A 23,439-nucleotide genomic window follows, 5' to 3' on the forward strand; every position below is an offset into this window, starting at 1 on the left:
TTCCTCTCCTTATCTCTACTTGGAACATATTTAATGATTTAAATCATTAAATAAGACAATATAATTGAAAAGGATACCTAAAGCTGTACTCTAGTGATTTGGTATTGCTCTTAAAATTGGCAACCAGAGCAGTCGGGTTAGATGTATTAAGGTTTAAGGTCAAGATCCTACAATTCCCATAATGCAACTCCAAAACGTCTTTCATTAGACACTCCCATGCCTCAGAGGTCACTCCTTTCAACCTCCACACCTTCAGTTTGTAGCTCAGGGTTGTTTAAAATGTAAAGGCGAGATATCCGCGATGACTTCGTCACTCGATATATCACGCACTTTTTCTCGATTCCGTTAAAAGCTTTTACAGAAACGACACCTGCGTTCTCTGTTTGCGGCGACACTGTGAACAAATGAGAGTTCTTCATTGTTCCTGCTGACCCTGCATTTATAAGGTCGGACAATACAGTGAGGAATGGGATTCCAACAATGGGTCTCCAGTCCCTCTCTTCTCAAAAGGACTGCTCAAGCATAGTGCTGCTCTCTCTCCCTCTCTCTCTCTCTCTCTCTCTCCCCCCTTTCTGCTCCTCTTCTGTCTTTCTTCACTTCTTTCTCTTCATCACACTCATGTTCTCCACCTCTCCGTATTTCTCTATCCTTCCATCCCTTCTGATTCACGCCATCCCTCCTTTGTAGAGGAGAAAGGAGAGCATGAACACACACACACACACACACGTACACAAAGTCAGTGAATCGCCTGCTGCACAACAACATTACTGCCGCCAGATTTGTTTCCCTCCACCAAGTTAATCACTCTAATTGATTTTTTTTTTTCTTCACAGGAAACCGTGGTTAAAGTTAACTCTCCTTGCCTTCCTTTCATCTTTAATTTCACCGACGGCATGTTTTTGTTGTTCTATCAACATCAACATTTCTTGTGGGTATTTTTATTTTTTTCATTTGAATCCAATGATGTGATGATAATAATGATGATGAAGTTCCATACGACTCCATCAGATCCCAAGCAGACATTGAGCAGAAGTTACAGCTCTCCTTAAAGTTTATCATACATTTTAAAATCCAGAAAGCTTTGTTTGGTTTATGGTGAGTAGCGGAAGTCAAACATTCTGTTCGTGATGTAGATGATACAACGCTCACATGGACGTGTTTCTTTTGCGTGGGGGACGGGTCAATTACTTGAAAGTAAATGTAAGGAAAGAGCGTCAATGAAGAGTCAATGAAGATATGCAACTAAAGTTCCCGTCCGGATTGAAGCTGAATAAGTGACGACTTGGATGTCTGTATTTAACAGGCCGTGTCTGCAAACTTTAGTTTATTTATTAATGCTCACTGGTCATATTTTATTGTTGTCTACTAGTTTGCCTTTCAAGAAATTACCTTCCCACGAAGGACGGTTCGAGAAATCTCCCAGTAAAAGAGCAGGACAGACACAAGGTGTGTGTGTGTGTGTGTGTGTTTTGTGTCTTTAGCGAGCCAATCACAAGCTGCTGACGTAAATGGTGCCCTTCTTATTGTGTTTGTCACATCAGGTCCCTGGGTCATTGAGGCCGTCAGCCGCCCTCTCAATTCCCTGTGTGTGTGTGTGTGTGTGTATTTGTGTGTGTGTCAGTGTGTGCATGAATTTTCATTTGATGTGAGGCGGTTTATGTGTGAGCCTTGTGTACAGTTTGCCTTTATATGCTTGTGTGTGTGTGTGTGTGTGTGCTCGTGCTCCCTGCGCATCGCTAAGCGCTGCTTGAAGATACAGGCAGGAATTTAGGGCTGAGACGCGGTGAAAGGGAGCCTCTTCCTCATGCACGAGATAGGATCAGTGTTTACATGGACGAATAGCAGAAAGCTTCTGTGATTGCAAAACAACTCATAAACTTTTCTGATGTAAACAGCAGCATTTAGCCGGCCAGTAATTTTGACCAAATGCCAATGGGAACTATTTATTCTGTGTGGACAATGGTCAAAGTGGTTTACCAATCATTCCCATTGGTTGCTCCCGTCACCATGTTTGTTGATGTCGAATCTCTGATTTCCGATGGCCGCCATTTGTTGGGTTCTGTATTAAGATTTCATGTCTCCTTTAAGGCATTGACAATCTGCTCAAGGGATTACATTTAACATTTTAAAGAGTTTTTAGTCCTTGTGAGGTTTGGTTCTTCTTCTTCTCCATTATGGCCGCTTTGCTACCTAACAGGAGAGTGCGTATAACATGCACATTTTATTTTTATTCATACAGCATGATGAATGGAGAACTCGTGGATCAAAAAACTAATATAATATAATAATAAAATAAGCTAATTAGTACCAGCGTAGTTCACTCCCGGTTGATTTAACAACATTTTTTAAATGAGCAACAGCTCAGATTGTTGAGCCTCCTCATAGGTTTTACATTTTACAAGTTGTCACATCCGTGTATTTGAGAGCAAAATCTAAAACATGTTTTTATTTTGAAAGTGCGTTTTTCATTTGTCTGTGTGAACGCGTGCTAATCCCGCTGATTAGCTCATTTGTTTCCTTTTAGTTATGCTAATGCCACTTAATTACAGGCCTGGGGAGAACTCCACACACACACACAATCCCCTTCCTTGTGTTGATGTGCAATTAGTGACTTGTTTCCCATCTCCATCGTCCTACGTATGGAAGAATGCCTCTTCTCATTTCTCTGGACAGCCATGACTCAAGACTGAGGGATCCCAGCCAATTAAAAGCTAACGCACCCGGACGCTTTGCCCCTACCAACATCTGGGTATTAAACCAAACGCCTGCCGTATATTAGTGATGAAGTCAGCCGCTCTGAGAAGGACCACACAGGAGAAGTAACACCTCTTCATAAATGATCCAAACAGCTGCTCTGTAATTTGCTCACTGTGTAAATTGATGAGGTTTGTTTTTAGCAAATTGGAAGCAGAATGAAAGAAGAGCATCTTCTTCCCGACTGTTATGCATCAACAGGTTGCGGCAGCCCTCAGTTCTCGTGTGGTTTGTAGCTCTCTGCAGATTCCCAAGATGATGGAGATGAGTTGCGGCCCGAGACAACGCGGCAGGAAAGCTGGCGTTGTGAATCGGGAGCAGTGCGAGTGATGACGTTACGCGGTAAAATAGGATGACCCTTATCAAGGCTGTGCACGCAAACCTAGAGAGAGACGCGCGCAGCCGTGTGACCGGAGGAAGGCGAGTCTCCACGTGTGTGTTCAGCTACTGGGACCAATTTAAACACAGTTTACATTGTGAGGAGAGAACGACTGCTTTGCTTTGTGCAGCGACAACATCATTTGTTTATGATGTTTTAAAACGTGCGGTTTAAGGAGACAGAGTGTGTTTTTTTTTCTTTTTCGCTGGTGGTCATGGTTACTGTTGAGACGTGATGTCGGCAAATACCTGCTTATGAGAGCAAAAGTCAAGCATAAAAGTCTTGTATATTTACTTGCCGTAATCAGATTTGTCCTGTTTTTATATTAGGAAGCGTTGGAAAATAGCTGCTAGGGTATTTGCTAAATATTTAGTAAACAATGATCACTATTTTTTTCATTTTAGTAGAGAAGATTCACGGGGAACCGAGTTACAAAGCAGGTTTCCATACGTCCGTCTTCTCCCAGTTGGCCTCCTTGTTGGTGTGTCTGCATGAACTGTGTTGACCTTTTCATTGCATGAGCGTCAAAAATAAAATGTGCTTGTTATGCGTATTGCATTTAAAAAAACCGAAACATTAGTGCAGCATCTTCCCTTTTCTGTTGCAGTGGAGAAACTCCATGTGTCTCGATTAATCCCCCCTCCCCCCACCCACCCCGGTGAACCTCGTGGTGGTGTTTGTGTTTGTGTCTCTCCTGGTCAGCGTGTGCATCGGGGGGAGAGGGGGGGTCTGCGGTCCGTGTCTGCCGCTGTGCTCGTTTTGTTGAGGGGCCGTGCAGCGGTTTACGAACACACACACACACACACACACACACACACACACACAGCCTCACGTAGCTCTCGCGTTTTCTCTCTCTCGCTGCCTTGCTTTGTCCATCTTGCTCTCAGCCACACGCACACAGACACACACACACACACACACACGCAGACACTTTCCCCCCCACCTCCATCCCCCTTCTGCCTCTCTTTCCTCCGTCTCTTCTTCCTCAGGAGTTTTCCGACTCCTCTCTCTCTCACTTCCAGCTGTGTTTTATACAGCAAAGGAATATAAGTAGCAGCAGGCCGGCTATAAATACCGCCTGCCCACCCAAGACTGTTAGGATTATTATTTTTCTTATAATCACTGTGGTCGCTCTATAAACCGAACGGATTATTATCTGGTTTTTGTCCCCGTTAGAGAGAGCGTGCAACAGGCGGCTCCTGTGATTTTGTGCAGTCGACGTTTTATTTTTGCTGGTGTCGGGTTGGGGGGGGGATGATTCGCTTTTTACCTTCCACGGTGTCAGTAAAAGCCTCGGCGGTGACGAGCAGATTGGACCAAAACCAGGAGGAAAAATCACGTAGCGCTGCAGAAGGGATGGGAGGAAAAGAGCAACAAGCAGTCGGGTGACGTTCATGAGCGCTCGGCTGGATTTACAATGACAAAGCTTTGTTCTTTTTTCTTTTTCCCTTCTTTCAAACGGGGGTTGGGCTCCTCGTTGTTTATAGATGGGGCTTTTTCAACGCGGCGTCGCCTCGGCCTACAGCTGGGAGCCAGCTGTGTGAATCAACTTCTCCTCATCTGCTTTATCCATCCATCCTTCTCTCCCTTTTTTCCTCCCCCTGTTTCCTGCACTTCTCTTCCTTATAAGGAGTTCTAAGAAATATTTGTGGTTGTGCCTTTACCTACCTGATACACGTAGTAGTAGTAGTGGTAGGGGGGAGATAAGACAGAGTTGGGGGTGGGGGGAGTGGCTTAAGGTAAAGGGGGGCTACAGGAAACCACAGGTATGTGCAGGACGGCGGCTGGGTGGCCTGCAGAGAAGAAATGGGGGTTGTGGCGGCGTGAAGGAGCAGCAACGCTACGCGGAGACCAAAGAGGAAGGAAACGCTCACGTGCTGCTCGTCTGTTCTCCTGATGGAGCCGTTAAACATCTCGAGTGGCTCTTTGAGAAGCTGCTTGTATTGGCGAGTAGTTTCCATTCTTTGCTCTGCTCCTCTCAGCATAACCCTTTGAACAAGTTTAATAAGATTACATCGGTTTGCCTAATTTAAAAGAAAAAAAGAAAAGTGAGTTGGAACCTCAGGTGCTGTTTTCCGCTCCACTACTCTCCACAGCTGTGTGATCGCGTTGAGCCCCCCCCCCCAGTGCCCCCGATGTCTGTCATCAGACACTCCGCCTGTGTAGCAACAAGGGATCAACGTTTCATTCTGCCATCTCGACGAGGTGAGAAGCCCGGCAGTGAGACATCAGCGCCGCGGCTGCCGCTGGTTTGCAGCGGAGGGTCACGTGAGGTGTGGAGGTGATGGTGGGGTGGGGGGGGGCGATGGGGTTAGTTCAGGGCTTCAGTGATTCTGCTTTCGCAACGTGGTTTTGCAGACGACACCCTTTTTGAACCCTTGAGATCATCTGTAGTATTTTGGTCATGTGAGGACATTTGCTCACTTCAGGTCACCGACTTTCAAGTAGAAGGTTTGCAGATGTATTTCAAATGTGTATGTTTCTAATAGCAACACTATATCTACCGAATAGGGCTCAGCGATGTGTGTGGTCTTTATATCGCTGCATTAATTTCGGCTACATTTTTAAAGCATCAAAAAGGTGTTTCAAATATGAATGAATTCAGTCTACATTTAACGCTTTCTCAAGCAGCACAGCTAAGTGTTATATCATCACAATGGCGCTGTAAATACCTTTTTTTTTATACTTAAATACTTTTTTGGGGCGTCTTTTGAAATTGTTCACCTTGGCGTAAGAACGATTGAAGCCGTTTAAAGGAAACTCAGAGGAGCTGTTGAAGTAGATATGACATTAATCTTCCCTGCAGCAGGTCAGTGAATGGGGCTTATTGTACATTACAGGGACGTCTCCGGCCCCGCGGCCCTTCGCTGCTCACACCATTAGCCCCCATCAAATTACAGCAGCTGTGAGGAATTCACAAAGTCTGGTGTAAAAGGGGGTAAAAACACAGCGGAGGGGGGGGGGGGATAAAAACTGGGAAGGAGGAGAGTCAGTGCCGGGGTAGGTCCAGGGTGGGGGGGGGGCGGGCGGGCGGGCGGTGTGGGTTACAAAAACAAAGCCGGAATTTAAAAACAAAGTTTACCACCGTAGGAAAACAACGGGGCTAGAAAAGGTGGGTGGGTGAGGAGAGAGAGAGGGGGGGATTAAAAAGAAAATGCGCTAGAATCTGGACTTTGGTTGGCCGACGGCCCGAGTCCCCGCCTCCGTCACCCCAGCCCCCGCCCTCCCTCCCTCACTCAGTCTCCGGCCCTAACACAACAGAATCCCCCCACAAGCCCCAGCCACATCAGGAACGGCTGGCTACATTATAGCTGCCATTATCGTCTCTCAAGTCAAAACAGCCAGAGAACACCCACCTCGACTGCAGCTCCGCCAGGAGGGGGGGAGGGGCGGGGGAGAGGTCGCAGGAGCAGGAATGAGCCGGGGGAGAGAGGGAACGAGGGGAGAGGGTGGAGGCAGCGGGGGAGGAGAGAGGGAGAGAGCGAGAGAGAGGGAGACACACAGAGAGAATGAGGGAAAGGGGTGGGGGAGAAAGACGGGGAGAAAATAGTTTGAGACGGGTGTTTACACTGCGGGACGCGCTCCCAAGATGTGCGCATGTGAGTTTGCTTTGGGCCGTTGTCTAAGTAGGAGTTTATCCCGCAGACACACCGGGTCTACTCACATTCCCATATAAGAGGAGGGGAGAAAGGAGGTTAAGAGGAGAGGGGCTGTCATTAAATGCCTCTTTCTACATCGGATTGGGAGGGGGGGGGGGCGGCATGTGTTGGCCTCAGTTTAGTGTTACACCCGAGAGTAAAGCAGTGGAGTGGGCGCGGATCGGGCCTTTTGTCTGACACAAGCAGTGACCTGTTGAAATGTCTGTCCTCCGTGGAGACATCCTGAGAGGGAGGAGGACCGACGCTTAATGGGGACGTCACAAATGGCCGACCGCTGCAAGACTAAACAATGTTTCTCTTTGTGCGCCGCAAACTCAAACGATCACCTGAGAACGGGGGTCCGTGGGACAAATGCTTACCAAAATAAAATCACTTAATGCAGTCCAATCCCTGCAAGAGGAAGGACACTTTGGCTTTGTTAAAATTTAGCAGAATGAGGCTTTTCTACTATTGCTATTATTATTATTATTACACTGCGTCAGCATCTATATTGGCCTGTAACAGCAGTGCAAAACAAAGTGTTAATAGTGTTGATCTACCTAAAGCGAACAGTGTCCACTTAAATCTGCAGGTCATATTCGAACAAGTAAGAGTGTAGCAACAAAACCGCTGTGTGTTGAAACCGAGTCAGGGTGCATTTGAATCCAAATTCTGATTTATATGACGAAGGATTTTATATCTGTTGTTGAAGTTAGTAGCAGCTTTGCAGAGCTGGGTTTCTGACAGCGAATGAGTAATGGACCACCAGGGATACAAAGCCATATTTTATTTATTGGTGGTTAAGCTGTTCGTTGGTCAGGAAGCTGTGAATGGAAACTTGTTAGGATAGACCACAGTCACAACTTGTTGAGCTTGTTAAAAAAACAACAACCTCTAATTGAGTTAAACAGCTAATATCCATCCAGGGTACTACCTTTCAGCAAGGACTCAACCACGAGTGTAACGGGAATGCCTTGAAGTACCTTGGAGCTGTGCTTTTACAACGTAGGTTCTCACCTGTAACACCCAAAATGAACCAACCTCAACATTTCTTTTCCTAATCATGCAGAGCTTTGACAGAACAACAGCCATGAACGTTGTCTTTTACGCCACGCGATGAAGGCGGTGATTCTCCGCTGTCTCCAGCAGCATTTCATCTTGTGCAAAAACCGGGCGTTTAAAGCCTGTTGCAGTCGCCATCGTCTCTATTCTGCTAATGGACTTATGCAACAAACCTCAAGCGCTGAAATCATTCGACAAATCGATTGCTTGGCTAATTCAAAGTCAATTAGACATCACAGGCACCCGTGACCTTGATTTTTTTTTTTTGTCATCTTTCAGTGTTCATAATAAATGCAGAATTTATTTCAAACCTGCACTAGCTTCCTTTCTACAAAGCATGCCGCTCTTTTTAAAGTCTCCCACATGCCAATGCTATATTCATGACTTTTTTGGACCACTGAATATGGTCAATGTTGAGGACAAAGTGGTTGGGTGAGGTTGGCGATGTCTTGTTTAAGGTGTGGCTAACTTGTGTGTCGTGATGATGCAGGCGTGTGAAGCCGGACTGTTTTGAGTGGAGAGGTTTTTGGGGTGTAGCAAGTGGCTGGACGTCCTGTCCTCATCCTCCGCTCCTTGCTTCCTGCCCGGCTCGCCGTGCCGCAGCCGAGTGCATTTGTTTGGTTAGCAGTTTGATTTATGGCCTTGGGGGTTTTTAATATGTGTCCGTTCCATTCCTTTAAAAAACCCAGCGCCACAAAATTACACCGGGGGCAAATCTTCCTGAGGGTTTCTCCCTAGATATTGATAGCTCAATGCCACAACACCTGTATCGGCACCGTGCACATATGTAATGGCCCACCCATGTGGCCCCACACGCTGTATACAAGCAGATATGTACATGCGTACATTTACAAATGCGGTACAAAGCTAGTGATGTTCCACCTGATACAATTTAATTTCTCTTTGTCATGTTTTTCTGGTTGAAAAGGACTAAATCTGCAATTGGTTGCGTTTACCTGTGTTGCATCATGACAATAAATTATCCTCCGATCGTTCAATATACACAAGTGTTTACACATGTTTACATGGCGTTTATTTTATGTCTTGAACACATTCAGTATGCACATTTTGCAACTCGACACATTTCTGAATTATATTAAAAGACGTTGTCTTAATGTATTAACTGCACATATTTAGTACATACTTGTCATTTATAGAAGACAAGGATGCTCGGACATGAATTCTGTTGACTTATTATATCTTTGCACTTGCTTCACAGGAAATCCAGTAATGAGTGAATATCATTGCCTCGCTCCTCGTAAAAATATTTGTACACACTCTCTCAAACACACACGCACACACACACACGCTGCACTGCGATTACACTTGTCCCCAGGACTCACTTTTCATACACACCTGCTACTGCGCTCTGACAGTAGAAACTGCCTTGGATCACACTTTCTTTCACATACACACGTACACACACATTCTCTGCAGACTTGGTGGCCACAAGATTATTATGCTATCCCCTGGCGAGACTGACAGGTGTGTGTGTGTGTGTGTGTGTGTGTGTGTCAGGCAGTCTGGCGACCCTCTTCTTGGTATTTATGAGTCCTGGACAGCTGAGGCGCTCGGCGAGATCTCTATTTAGCGCTTCCGGCTCATTATCATACACACAGCCGAGGCAGGCGCTGAATGTATGCAATTAGCCCCAGAACCGCCCACGTCATTTAGCCACTCGCTAACTTTGCGTGTCAAATCCCCCTGGTGGCTTGCGGGCTTAAATAGGTCCCCGCTGCCCTTTTAACACTTGTGCTACTGCATAACAGGCCCGGCAACAGAGCTGTCATCCGCAGGGCACGGGAGCTTTGCCGGTTTGGGTTTGAGCACTTGTCACATGGGCCGCAGCAGCGGAGTATTCTGATTGGGCGTGCATGGCGAGGACTTGGGTGTGCAGTCTGTTAAGGGTGCGAGACGGTTCAGATTTGACTGAACCCTGTTGTTCTAGATTTAATCTGTTGCATCATTTTTATTATTGCTTCAGGTCATCCAAAATAGAGACACGTTAATACAAGTACGTTTAGGATTAAAACGCTAACACAATATTGGCTGTTTTACATTATACTTTTTAGTCATTTTAATTCTAATTACCTGTGTAAGAGCCCACAGTCCTGACTATTAGTACTTGCACTGATGTGGTTGCATGTAATAAGCAGGAGCTCGTTCCCAAGATTTCTCAGCTAGAATTACCTTACGCATGCAATCTGCAGGCTGACAGATACCATCTCAATGAACCACATGGCTGCTTTTTATTTCAACTCTTTCTTCCATGTCTGTTGCTAGCATTCTGCAACTATTTATTGTTTTTTAGCTTTGAGGCATAACCCGGGATTTCTTCTTCTGTCTGTCCCACGGTTGATTGCTACTTTCCAGGACGGGAAGGTGTGGCAGGTTTTCAGTGTCAGTCAGCAGTGTTTGAGGTGCACAACTTTGTTTAGAGAAGAGCGATTAGGCCCAAGCCCACTGTTTGTGCGCCCGGGTTTTGTCTAATCTGTGTGAGTGTGTCCGGGAACAACAGCACCATCACGTAACCTGCCTTTAAAGTTCAGTTAGCCGAGCTTACGCCATGTTGCGTTGCTAATTGGTGTTCATTTTATAAGATCATATGTATAATATATACGAATCTTTCATTCATCCAGATGGAGACATTAGATACAATGTCTTTGCTAAAATTGTCTAGTACACATACAGAATCATAATGTTCTGCGTTCTCTGAGACTTTGCATCCTTGAGAAATGTTGGAGCTTTTACTCATGTGAGAATACAGTTATAAAACATTTTGGGACTATTTTGCAATAAAGTTATTGAATATTTCTAATGACATACGATGGATTGAAGGTGTAGTAGTGCCACCATTACCATTGCTCACTGTGAGGGCTGTTTATTCCTCACTAAATGTGACTTCTGACCTGTTTTTTCCAGACTGCAGGACGTATTTTCTTTACTACATTACACATTATTTCTACTTTGGTTTTCGCTTTTACTGGAGTAAACGCGTGTGCGTGCTGGCTTTGTTTGGAAGAAGTATGACTCACGCTATTGTTTTACTCTTCATCTCCCGGGTTTGGTTTGCTCTGGTATTAACAACCTACATCATCTTTTTCTTTCTCCACCCGACCACAATCGTTTTTGTCCCTCGTGCCTTTTCTCTGCCGACTAGTTTAGTTTAGCTCGGCGGGGTTTTGTTTGGGTTTCCTCATCTCACCGTGTCCTTGTCTTCTGCGTGTCAGGTCCAGGCTGTACGGGGCGCAGTAGGTCTCTGAGCTCCAATGCCAGTGGACATGCAGCCACACCAGGGGCTGTACCACTACGAGACCTCACCCAGCCATCCCTCCAGAGGGTAAGACACCAGTTGGCTCATTGCTCACTCATTGCTCCGTGTATACAGGGTGAAAATGGTTTCAGAAAGATGAGGAATACTGCAAAAAGTTATGTTCCTTTCTTCCTTAGAGTAAAATTGGATTTAAGACTGTCTATACCAATCAACAGAGATACTGAGGTTATTTTAGTCTTAGCATGTAGAAAGGGAGAAAAAGCAAGCCTGACACTGTCCAGACTTCAGGCATTGCCCATTTTTTGCTGATAAGACCATAATATTTTTGGTTGTGCAGGTTTTATTATTGTTTAACATTCAAATGAATTAAAAAGCATCATTCTTATTCGTTATGCCATTCTAGCATCATTATGTCACAATGGCATAAAATGGTCATGACAATAAAATCCTTCATCACAATTATTTATTGGTCAAGATATCGTCCAACAAACCGACCTAAAACATGAATAAAATGTTTGCTTTAGAAAACCAAGATAAAAGTGCAATAAGTGATAAAGTTAAACAAGTTACCTAAAAATATCTGCCAACAAATAAAACACTAAAGGGATATCAGTCAGCGTGAGGGCCGGGCACATTACAGCAGGCTTACAGTTCATCCACTTCCACTGCGTGTGTTGACAGATATGGTCCACACAATGGCGTAAAAACTTGCCTGCGATAACGAGTCTGTTAACGCTCCCCCCCCCCCCCCCCCCCCCCCCCCCCCCCAAAAAAATCCCAAGCGACGGCTTCTACGCGGCGCTGACTTCGTGACGGCAGACTTGGACGCTGGACAGAGCTGACGCTCGCTGTCCAGAAACTGCACCTATTTTAATCACGCAGATATTCTGAGCTCGGAGGCCTCGCTGCAATTGTTGTGGCCGCTGTGGTGCAAGCTCGGTCCCTCCCTCCCTCCCCCTCCCTCTCCTCCCTCCCTTCCACATGCCACCCAGGTTGCGGGTGGACTCGGCCTCTCTCTGACAGCTGCTAATTACAGGCTGACCAGGCCCCGCTGTGCTCTGCATGACTGCCTCGCGCCCCGCTCAGGTTACGCAGACCGAGGGAGAAACACAGAGAGGAAGATGGAGAGAAAGGTGGTCAGGACAGAGAAAGACGAAGGGAGGAAGAGGAGATAGGGAGAGAGGGGGAGAAACAGAAGGGGTGAATGGGAGAGGAGAAAGGGAGAAAGGGGGGGGACCGGCGCAGTGGATTAGAGGGGACAGATTAAGCTCCTGTGTGGAATACACGTTGTGCTGAAAGAATTAAAGACCTGAATGGACGACTTAGGAGGAGGTGGATAGATGAAGTCTGCACCCCCATTTTTGGGGAGAGGAGCAGGAGAAATGGAAGAGGAGAGACACATTTTGAAATGGCCAGTCAGAGTGAGGAGACAACGTTGAAATTCATGCGAGGGGCTGGAAAGTTCCATTGCAGCGTCCCTTCTCCAGTCTGGTTGGGGAAACCCCAGAGGAGTGACTTTCCCCGGCGAAGACCAGCACGAGGGCTTTACGCCATCTAGTGGCTGGAAGCAGACGTCACAAGGCGGTGCCTCCATCTGTGCACCACCTCTCAAAAGTTTGTTTGAGCAAATCGATGTGGTGGTGTTAGTAGGAGCTATTTAATCGGCACAATCGTTTTGCATTTATTCAGGCCCAAAAGTGACACAGAAAATTATTATTATTTTATTTATTACTTACGTTAGGGGTCCAAAATCCCACATATATTTTCTGCATCTCAGTTGTTGTTAAAAGGTAATGTTTCAAAGAGTACTAATAAAGAAGAGACAACACAGTTGCAGCACATTCTAATATTTACTCTCCATATATTTGCTCCCTGCCGTAAGTTGTGTGCAGTTGCCTTTTAAGCAAACTATCTGATTAATGATGCATATCTAATGATATCCGCAGCCTCGTCCCATCAGACCAGTCTCCATACACCGATGTGTCCTCGCTGCGCGCCCCCCTCCTCAACGGCCATCCCCAGGACTGCCGCGCCATGTATAATCCCATGACTCCCAGCATGGCTCATGGATCAGGACAGGGGATTGGCAACTGCATGGATCAATATATGAGGCCCCCTCAGGCGCCACCGCCACACAGCATGATGGGCCACAGAGGCATGCCGCCCACAGACGGTGAGTCGGGGTATCTTTTACGTCTCCTTAATCTCACAGCTGCTACTGAGTTGGATTTAATGATACCTGAGAGAACGAGGACGAAACTGAGACTGCCCAGGTTTCTGCAAAAGGAAAGAACTCGTCAACAGAAGGCCGGTTGTACTGCTGAGATATAATCTGCTGCTCGGAGAAACCGCAGCTTGGGCTAATCTTAATCACTCGGTTAATTTACTTAAAGCAGCACACACATAGTTTTTGCTCGTTCATTTTTTTTTTAAATGCCATCTGTCAAAGACATTGTGTTGGTTGTTTTTTATTTAATTTCGTTCGGTCTTCCTCCATCTGCACCCAGGAGAGAATTCTTAATGCAAGCACCACTGTGTATTTTTATACAGAATATACCATTTAAAAACATGAAGTGAATAAAAGTATGAACAATAAAGCGATTACTGCTACAGTCTCTCTTGCTCGACCGATCAGCTGGTGTTGGATGTACAAGGCGGCTGGTGACCGTGTTTTGTGTGCACTCGGAGCTACGCGGCGATCTGCAAAAACCCGAGGGACTTGGAATGTGGATTTTTGCCGTGGTGTGTTTCAGTGTTTCTGTCTGTCCAACAGGTGGCAACAGCACTGCCTACTGTAACCAGAACAACATGATGTCCTCTCATCACAACTTCTGCCAGTTCCAGTCCTCCTCTGATCAGATTGGCTCAGGTGATGGTAGGTTAACACTCCCACCGTTTGCTTTTGTACCATGAAAAGATGTTGCACCCTCAGCTCTGACCCTCGCCGTCCCTTGTTCCCATTTAGGCTCCAGGTTCTCCACACCTCGCTCCATCCTGAAGCTGAGTAAAAAGAGGGCCCTGTCCATCTCTCCTCTGTCTGATGCCAGCGTGGACCTGCAGACCGTGATCCGAACATCACCCAACTCCCTCGTGGCCTTCGTCAACTCTCGCTGCAACCCAAACGGTGCCAGTTCCTATGGACACCTCTCCGTGAGCGCCATGAGGTCAGATTTATCGCCATTCCACCTAAAGAAATACCCCATTCCTCACACGAGTAAGGTTTAATGTTCAAGGGATTTAATTGAAAGTATCTGCCGGACATTCGCTGACTTTAGAATAGCTTCATAACATACAATGGCGTTCCCTATTAAGAGAAAACAAGTTTACCAGTGTTGGTAAATGTCAAAATGTACATACATATTCATATTTCATTAGGTTTTATTGATTTTATTAATTTTAAATGATTTGATCCCACCAGTTCCATCAGCTTTTCATCTCTTTAAGTTCTATTATTGTTTCCTCTGTTACTCCGCAGCCCGTCCCTCGGCTATTCCAGCAATATAAACTGCCAATCCAGGCAACAAGTGTCCATGTATGGAGGAGGCGGGGGGACACCTCTTGGAGGACACTCAACAGGTCCTTGCCAAGCGTCCCGCTTACCGCCCCACAATCCTCGGCTCCACGCTCCGCCCAAGCATGGACATGTAAGACGAATAGGAAGCTGCAACAGGATTAGAAATCTGTGTTGATTTTATGACTGAATCAAAAAGGTGACATGTGTATTTTTGTTCTTTTGTAGCTAAAGACGGAGCCGGGGCTGGGAGGTGTGATGGACGGCATGAACGTAAAGAGCCTGGAGGAGCGGTCGGAGGGCGATGTGGCCAGTCCTTCCTCCACTGGCACTCAGGTGCAGAACCAATCTTGTTCACATTCATAAATGTACATCTTTGGCAATAGATTTGTAAAATATAAATGCCGCAGTATACAAGAAAACGTATACTGCTCATGTTTCACTGATCCGGACTCATTTGGCAGACCAAGTTAATACCTTTTTGTTTACTTTTGACAATTACGAGAAAATCACAACTTTGCAAAGAGCCAATCAAATCGCACCGCGGCAGCAGGTAACCGGCCTCACTTGTTGTTGCGTCGTTGTTTTCCCACGCCCTCACGTACCACTCGATGTTGGGCCTCTGTCATACTTTCCTTCGTCTCCAGGCACAAAGCTCTGGTTTGAACCTTTTGTCTTTCATCAGGACCCTCTGCTGGGTCTACTGGACGGCAGAGATGACTTGGACAAGGAGGACGGGAAGCCCGAACCAGAGGCCATCTATGAAACCAATTGTCACTGGGAGAGCTGCAACAAAGAATTTGACACGCAAGACCAGCTAGTTCATGTAAGATGAACTACTAATAAGATCGACTGATTAAGAGACAATAAATACAGAGAAATAGTTTTTAACTAAATGTATCTGCGGGAGACAACTTTAAAAATGACCGGGATTTTCTATTTAACAGCACATCAACAATGAGCACATCCATGGAGAGAAGAAGGAGTTTGTGTGTCACTGGCAGGAATGCTCTCGAGAACAAAGGCCTTTCAAAGCCCAGTACATGCTGGTGGTTCATATGCGCAGACACACGGGAGAGAAGCCACATAAGTGCACTGTGAGTAAATCTATAGTCCGTCCATGTACTTCTTTTCTCTCTGTTTCTATATCTGTTTTATTTTGGCTTTTGGAAGTTGTGCTCTTTTGTGTTGAACTCGGCTGTTGTTACAAAAACCGAATCTGTGTCTTTCTGTTTCAGTTCGAAGGCTGTAACAAGGCCTACTCTCGCCTGGAGAATTTGAAAACCCACCTGCGCTCTCACACAGGAGAGAAACCCTACGTGTGTGAACACGAAGGCTGCAACAAGGCCTTCTCCAATGCTTCAGACCGGGCCAAGCACCAGAACCGAACTCACTCCAATGAGGTGCTGTACAATGCAATGATAGTTTGAACAATTTCATAACAGGCTTTTTAGGGTACACTAGGAAACCTTTAGTAAACCATACTTTATCTTTTCAAGGTAAACACATGCGTAAATTATCTTTTGTATTCCACACATATATACACATATTTTTTTGTCAGCTAAAGCAAATTAGGCAAATACACCAGCATACCAGTAAACCGCTTCTCGTGAGAGTTGCAATGAGCTCTGCAGTCCTTTTTGTATGCAAGACTGTTTACACACAATCAAGACTTGATGTATTTACATTTGCTTTGTCCTTTTACAGAAACCGTATGTATGCAAGATTCCCGGCTGCACGAAGCGCTACACAGATCCAAGCTCTCTGCGTAAACACGTGAAAACGGTACATGGCCCTGAAGCCCACATCACCAAGAAGCATCGTGGGGACACAGGACCTCGACCCCCTGGTTCAGCGATGACCCCTGGAGGCCAGAGCTCTGAGCTACTGCTGGAGAAGGAGGAGACGCGCAGAGAGGACTGCAAGCTGTTGGCTCCTGAGACTACTCTGGTGAGTGATGGCTTCAAAGATCCTTTAGATATAAAGGATTAAGGAAAGCCCCAATGTTGAATTACCAAGCTAATAGTTTCGTTATTTGGGTAGTCGTGATAATTCATTTTTTCACCCATTTCAGAAATCCCAGCCAAGCCCTGGCGGTCAATCATCTTGCAGTAGCGAACGTTCTCCACTGGGGAGCGCCAACAACAATGACAGCGGGGTTGAGATGAACCTGAACGCAGCTGGCAGTCTGGAGGATCTCACCGCACTGGAGGATGGAGTTGCCGGTGGAGGGGAGCCAGTAGGGGTCGGAACAATGGGGATGTCCTCTCAGGCTTTGAAGAGGCTGGAGAACCTGAAGATCGACAAGCTGAAGCAAATCCGCAGACCGACCCCTCCCGGCCGCTGTTCCAACAACAGGCTGCCTGCACTTCCTGGTATGTTCTGCGATAAAATAACAGCTTAATGTTCAGAACTGTGTTGCGGGCAGAGCCTCGGTTGTATTGGTGTCTGAATTGTTACGCAAAATAGAAAATTTCTAAAATAAGTGACCTATGATTGATCAATCTGATGTGAAATACTTTGTATTGACAAACTGCTTCCAAGCCGTTCACTCCCTCTGGATGTTGACTTCCAGGTCCGGGAGAGAACATGGGAATGTGTGCACCATCTCCCCTGCTCTCGAATCGCCGCGTTATGGAGCTGTCCAATCACGAGTTAGGGGGCGGCGCGCCGATTGGCTGCTCTTCTAATGACAGGAGAGGCAGCGGCACCAGCAGTCTAAGCTCTGCTTACACCGTCAGCCGCCGGTCCTCCATGGTGTCTCCGCACTTGTCCAGCCGGCGCTCCAGTGAGGTCTCCCAAATGGGAGGAACGGGAGGCGGCGGATGCCACCACCTCAGTGCAGAGAAGAGCGTGGGCGACCCCCTGTCTCCGGAGACCAATCGCAGAGGTGCTCCCTGTCCCGGGGGAGGACTGCCGGGGCTTCCTAATTTAACACCAGCCCAGCAATACAGCCTAAAGGCCAAATATGCTGCGGCAACCGGCGGACCACCACCTACTCCTTTACCCAACATGGAGCAGCCAGGCACTCCAGCTAGAAGAGGTGTTTTGAGTGAGTACCAGGGGCAGCCTCTGCCCCCCTTCCTTCAAAAAGGTGGCCCGCGTAGGCACAGTGCCAACACAGAGTACGGCACCGGTGTCATCTACCCCCACCAGGCTCCAGGTAACCACAGCCGGCGAGCCAGCGACCCGGTTCGATCGGTAGCAGATCCACAGGCTCTCCCCAAGCGCTTCAACAGCCTGAACAACGTGGCCATGATGGGCAGAAGGAATGCGCTGCACCGCGGCTCTGACACAAGTCTCGCCCGCCACCTGTACTCCCCTCGGCCACCTAGCATTACAGAGAATGTAATGATGGAGGCCATGGGCATGGAGCCCCACCTGGCCCCTATTGATGCCAGGGACCGGTCCATGATGATGCCCCCTGGGGAGAGGAGCTTCATGGGGTACCAGCAGCAACATCAAAGTCTTGGGGTAGTTGGGGGTCCTCTTGGAAACCAGCTGTCCCCAAGCCATGACTCTCTGAGCTGCCCAGACCAGGTGTACATGCAGGGGCCGTACCAGAACCAGGGAGGGGAAGTAACTTCCAGGGCTGGTGGGAATCCAATGGGACAAGCACGGCCTATTCACTCGGAGGGCATATCTAATGCGCTTCTGCAGCAGGCCGAGTACAGTATGAGCACCTGCCAACTCAGTCCCTCAGGCCCCCATTACCCCAGCATAGGCCAGGGTGGAGATGCTGGAGGCCCTTGGAGCGATTCCCACGGCCAAATCCAAACTTCCAACCATGCTCTCCAGAACCAGCGAGGGCTGCAGTATTCGGATCCCAGCCTGCAGCCTCAACAGACGCAGGCCCACTTCAACAATCAGACAGGCCTCTACAGCAGTCCCGATGGAACCCACAAACTCACCATCAAGCCGGAGCAGCAGTTCCACCCGGGGATGGGAGGAGGAAATGCCTGTCAGAGTGCAAAGCTGCAGCAGCAGCAGCGAATGCTCGTCCAGCAACCTCAGGGTTACCCACAACAAACAGGCCAGGTCCTGATGGGGAACTCTAACAATCCCAGCTGTGACTTTCAAGGGCAGAACCAGAACTCCTTCCCTGCCGCGGGGGGCTTGAGCTTGGGGTGCGCTGGCACCGCACTCGCCGACGGGCAGAGGTCAGAAACCCCGATGATGCAGGTGAAGGAGATGATGGTGAGAAACTATGTACAATCACAGCAAGCACTCATGTGGGAGCAGCAACAAGAACAGCAACAGCAGAGTGGAATAAAACCGCCTCCCCTATCTGATAATATGGATATGAGTGGCCAGACAGCAATAATGCAGCACAGTCCACAACATCAAAACCAGACCCTTTACTCAAGCCAGCCTTACCCGTCCTACCCCAACCAGAACCTGGCCATGAGCCCTCCAGGCCACAGCAGAGGGCCCGGCTCCGTGACGCCCAAAGACCAGCAGCTGGCGGGTCTCCAGGTCTCGTGTTACGGCCAGGAGATGGTGGTCCCCCGGCCCCCTCAGGGGCGCAAGCCTCTCAGCCGCCAGAACAGCCTGTCGCAGGTAGGAGTAGGCTACCTCGGTAGCCCGCCCCACCTCAGCCCCGTCCACTCCGCTTCCAGCCCCAGACGAGTGGTCCGACTTCCTCCGGTGCAGCATCCACAGCACCAGCAGAATGAAATGTTCTCTCCTTCCAATAACAACATGTACTATTCAGGTCAGATAAGCATGGACATGGACAAACACATGGACCCCCAGATTGGAACTTGCCTCAACCAGCCGCACACTATGAGGTCCAACCTGGACCCGACAGGTGGCACAAAGACTTCCCCCATGACTCCCTATCCTGAATCTGGCCCCATCTCCAATGCCTTAGAACACCTGGACCTGGATAATGCTCGCATAGACTTCACCTCGATCATCGATGATGCCGAGTCCTCCTCATTTAGCCCAATCAACAATCCCCTCCACGGTCTGCCGGGGTCTTCCTCCCAGGCCTCATCCCGCCTCACCACCCCCCAGACTTCTGGTCTGTCCAACATGGCTGTAGGCGACATGACGTCCATGCTCACCTCGCTGGCTGGGGAGAATAAATACCTGAACACGCTGTCTTAGAGGAGGACTTTGGGACATTTTTCCCACATTAGCAATCGAGTTCTTGATATTTTAATTGAGGTCCCACCTGGAGATGTATGAAACACAGTATTCAGGCATAACTTGCATTGGGTTTAGAACATTAAAAAGCTGTTGCTTACGGGATACTTCAAGAATGTTAGGTTTAGGTTAAACTGACGACATATCATATAATGGGTATAATTAGCCCTTATTTGAGCCAGAATTCCTAAACTCGTAAGACGACTGTTTTCCAGTCGCTACCAGGAATAAATGATATGTTGGAATGCATTTTGGTTGCAAGTTGAGACAAGAGTCAAAATTGTAATAATGCCCTAACCCGAAACCTTAAAACCAAAGGTGCCTGATCAACCTCCCTCGCTGTATTGTTCCTTCGCTGCCTTGGTACTTTCTCTGTGCCTTTCTGTAAGACACAGAGCTATATGCCTGATATGAAACTGACACTGAACTTTTTCTAACCAGGCATTCCAGTCACATGGTGCTGGTTGCAACAGTGGAGCACAGAAGGATGCATGTAAATAACCTTTATATACATTTATATATTTTGTGTATACGACAATGAGACAGTGGATAAATTGTCCCCCGTCTTGTGACAAACTGCTTGTATTCTAATGGCCCAATATTCAGACGGGAGTCCGTACGGTGTTTGTTTGAAGAGCTGAGCTAAGATATTAAGTTGTGCTTGTAGTGATTGAGAAATCATTTTCTGGGTGCTACTAAATATCAATCTGAATTGCAAGGGGATTCCTTCCTTGTCATGAGCAACACAATCTTTTATAGTGGCATATCAGTATTCCCACAGCTGCAGAAATGCAGTCACACACACACACACACACACACACACACACACACACACACACACACACAGAGTCCACACACAGACACTCAGGACTTGTTGGTGTTTGAATCGTTGGTGTTCAGATTAAATGCATTTTGTATTTGCCTTTCTAGACAGAGAGTTTGCACTCCACATGTTTACTGTAGGTGTTCTTGAAGCAGCTGTGTACTTGTGTTTTTTTTCCAGTGGTGTTTATATCTGCAAAACAAAGTTCCTTGCTCTGGCGAAAGGTACACTCACAGGGGATCAAAGAGTAAAGCTCAATCATAATATGTGTGCAACAGGACCCACTACGTTGCAGTATGTCCATCTGATATATTAATGACTCAGATGAGGACCACAGCTATTTTGAATGAAACCCGAGTCAGCTGGTTTGTGTCTATTAACAGATCTGTAATGGTTGCCTATGTTTGAGAAACGTTCAATGCTGCTGCACTTCGGCTCTAATCCCAAAGAAGAGTTATTGGGGAATTTCTGCATCACCAGTTCGGTAGAGAGGATCGAGAAGCAGGAGTTTTTTTCAATCGCTGCCACCATAGTAAAATACATATTGTCAGTGGGTATAATGAGGTACTTTTCTGCAACTTTTGAGCTGTTTCACATAGACGAAGACTGCAGCTCTTGGCGAGAGAATGGATTTTACACTGTGGCTTTGCACTGACTCCAGCACTGTGTGGACAGATTTCTGATGACTATTCACATGAACCTCATTTTGATAGCGAGAAATAATTATCCCAGTATTTTTTTAATAGTAATTCAAGAACACGTCCGAGGTCAGCCAGAGGTATTAAAGCCACATCATTGTATTGCGGGAGCATTTCACAGGATTTTTCAGAAGAAAATAGTAGCGGGAATAAACATTTCTTCATTTTTGGAAAAAGTGTACAACCTACCAAAGACACCTTAAAAGGACTGAGAAAAAGATGCACAAATAGTCTATTTTAACACAACACTAACACTAGCATTAAGGGCATGAACATTGGATGGTAGTGCTGTTCCTTAGAATGTATGAGATGTTTTGTATAAAATTCTTTTTATATTAATGAACTTTATGGATGTTGCCTTCTATGTGTGCGTTTATTTTTTTGTTTTGTTTTTTATAACTGTCATCCTTCATTCTGACTTTTTTGCTGGCAAAAGAATAATACCTTTAGCACCTAAACGCTATAATAGTAGAGCTAACTACAATAGACAAAAGCCAACTGTTATATTTTGTGTACAATTTTCTACATTTTTATACAAATGTGCTATATTTTACCAGTTTATGAATAAAGATGTTCAGCGGGCCGGATGCAGCAGGTTTGTCAAAGTTTTCTTTTCACATCTGTGGCTGTAAAGTGATGTTTTGCTACTACACGCAATCAAGTGACATATTGTATACGGTCACTTCTGGACGGTTTAGAGTAAAGACGTGGAAATAACCTCTCCTCCACTGGATGACCCTTGATTCTGCCCCGCTGGATCAATGCAGCGCCATCTTTCCTCCAGTAGAGGGCAGTAGAGGCAACAGAATGTCCCTTTCCTTCAAAACAAATAGAGCTCCACAGCCAAAGTTCAATGCTGCACCATCACCTATATTCTGTGCAAATGTTACTTCAGGAAGCAACCAATGTTAGTTACTATGGATACACAAGACACAAAGCTTAAAGTCTCACGTTAGACGGCTCGTGAGTACATGTTCGCCACAAAGAAATCCCTGCAAGCAATTCAAGTCTATTCTGCGTAATTGTGATCCAGCACCCCAAAATAATTGTAAAGTCTAACCATCCGGCCAAGCAACGACAACTATCATAAATCATGTTTTGTTTTGTCTTTGTCATAATTGTGCAAACCACTTGTTATGACTATGATTTAGACGAGCATGTCAATGCAGTCTATTATCAGCTACAGTGATCTGCTGAGCAGCTACAGTAAGTAAGTGGATGAGCTGTAAAAATGGCCGCTGGTGGTGACATCAGCGCTGGACGGGCTCCCCGTGGTCAGCCGGGACTGGCAGTGTGGGCCGCTGAGTGCTGCAAGAAACGGCAACTACAGAAGGCTCATAAAATATTATCAACATCTTAAAGACACAAACTAAGAGAGTGGAGGGAAAGTAATTAGAGTGTAGTTGTATGTGACACTCCTCAGCAGGGGTTTCCCAATATTTCTGGCTCGTATAGCTGCCTGAAATGAGGTCATGTTTATTTGTGATTTCAAGTCACAGGAAAGTGGTGTAGAGCAGTGGGACCAAAGAGTGATTTTTCAGAAAAAGAATGACCCTTATTTTGTGGGTTTCTTCTGTCTTTAAATCCCGTGAATCACCCTGTGGTAATGAGGTACATTACCATACACATATTCAAACTAAATTAGAAATATTTACAGCCTAATTAAAATGATTTAATTACAATGTCTCTACTGAAAATATAATTTTCACATGTCTTGTGGAGCAGTTGTCAATTTAAAAGTGTGTGACAAAGTGTGCTACAACCGTAGCAACAGTAACCATCATTTAACTACAACCTTGATTAACTTCCAGTTGACTTGAAAAAAGTCTGAAAGATATGAGCGCATCAAAATACACCCAAATATTAACCTCCCACAGGGGTATTGTGATGTAGAAACCAAAAGACTTGAGCATTATCTCGGGTGCTTTGTGCGTTACCTCGCCGTGCAGCTTAAACTGCTGTGTTTAGGGATTTTGTATTGTAACTTTTTAATGTGAAATGTATATAAATAGCAATCACCACCATTACTTTTTACAGTGCTGGCTCACATTTGATCCAGGGGCCCCAGCTAGCCTGGACTATATTGGCATTGTGGTGTTGTGGCATGGCACGGTAGACTCACGGCAGCCACTTCAGCCTGGCAGGGATG

The 23,439-nt window shown here is 46.5% G+C and overlaps 1 protein-coding gene across 2 annotated transcripts in view; it reads left to right on the plus strand.

Annotated features, from left to right (window-relative positions):
- Positions 1–21,877, plus strand: part of gli1 (GLI family zinc finger 1) — a 39,329-nt gene extending 17,452 nt beyond the window's left edge. Inside the window, exons 1-13 of one of the 2 annotated variants that reach the window (XM_040204563.2) lie at positions 5,071–5,338; positions 11,064–11,173; positions 13,054–13,280; positions 13,881–13,982; positions 14,073–14,271; positions 14,583–14,751; positions 14,847–14,954; positions 15,304–15,444; positions 15,566–15,715; positions 15,857–16,021; positions 16,326–16,568; positions 16,693–16,993; positions 17,194–21,877. In XM_040204563.2, the coding sequence (XP_040060497.2) occupies positions 11,103–11,173; positions 13,054–13,280; positions 13,881–13,982; positions 14,073–14,271; positions 14,583–14,751; positions 14,847–14,954; positions 15,304–15,444; positions 15,566–15,715; positions 15,857–16,021; positions 16,326–16,568; positions 16,693–16,993; positions 17,194–19,730 (4,413 nt within the window). In that variant the 5' untranslated portion in view covers positions 5,071–5,338; positions 11,064–11,102 and the 3' untranslated portion in view covers positions 19,731–21,877. Of the gene's footprint in view, positions 1–5,070; positions 5,339–11,063; positions 11,174–13,053; positions 13,281–13,880; positions 13,983–14,072; positions 14,272–14,582; positions 14,752–14,846; positions 14,955–15,303; positions 15,445–15,565; positions 15,716–15,856; positions 16,022–16,325; positions 16,569–16,692; positions 16,994–17,193 lie in introns of those variants that run through there. The other variant, XM_040204562.2, reaches the window with a different exon arrangement.
- The last annotated feature ends 1,562 nt before the right edge of the window (positions 21,878–23,439 follow it).

The sequence above is a fragment of the Gasterosteus aculeatus genome, chromosome 17, assembly GCF_964276395.1.
Source record: "Gasterosteus aculeatus chromosome 17, fGasAcu3.hap1.1, whole genome shotgun sequence".
Lineage (NCBI taxonomy): Eukaryota > Metazoa > Chordata > Actinopteri > Perciformes > Gasterosteidae > Gasterosteus > Gasterosteus aculeatus.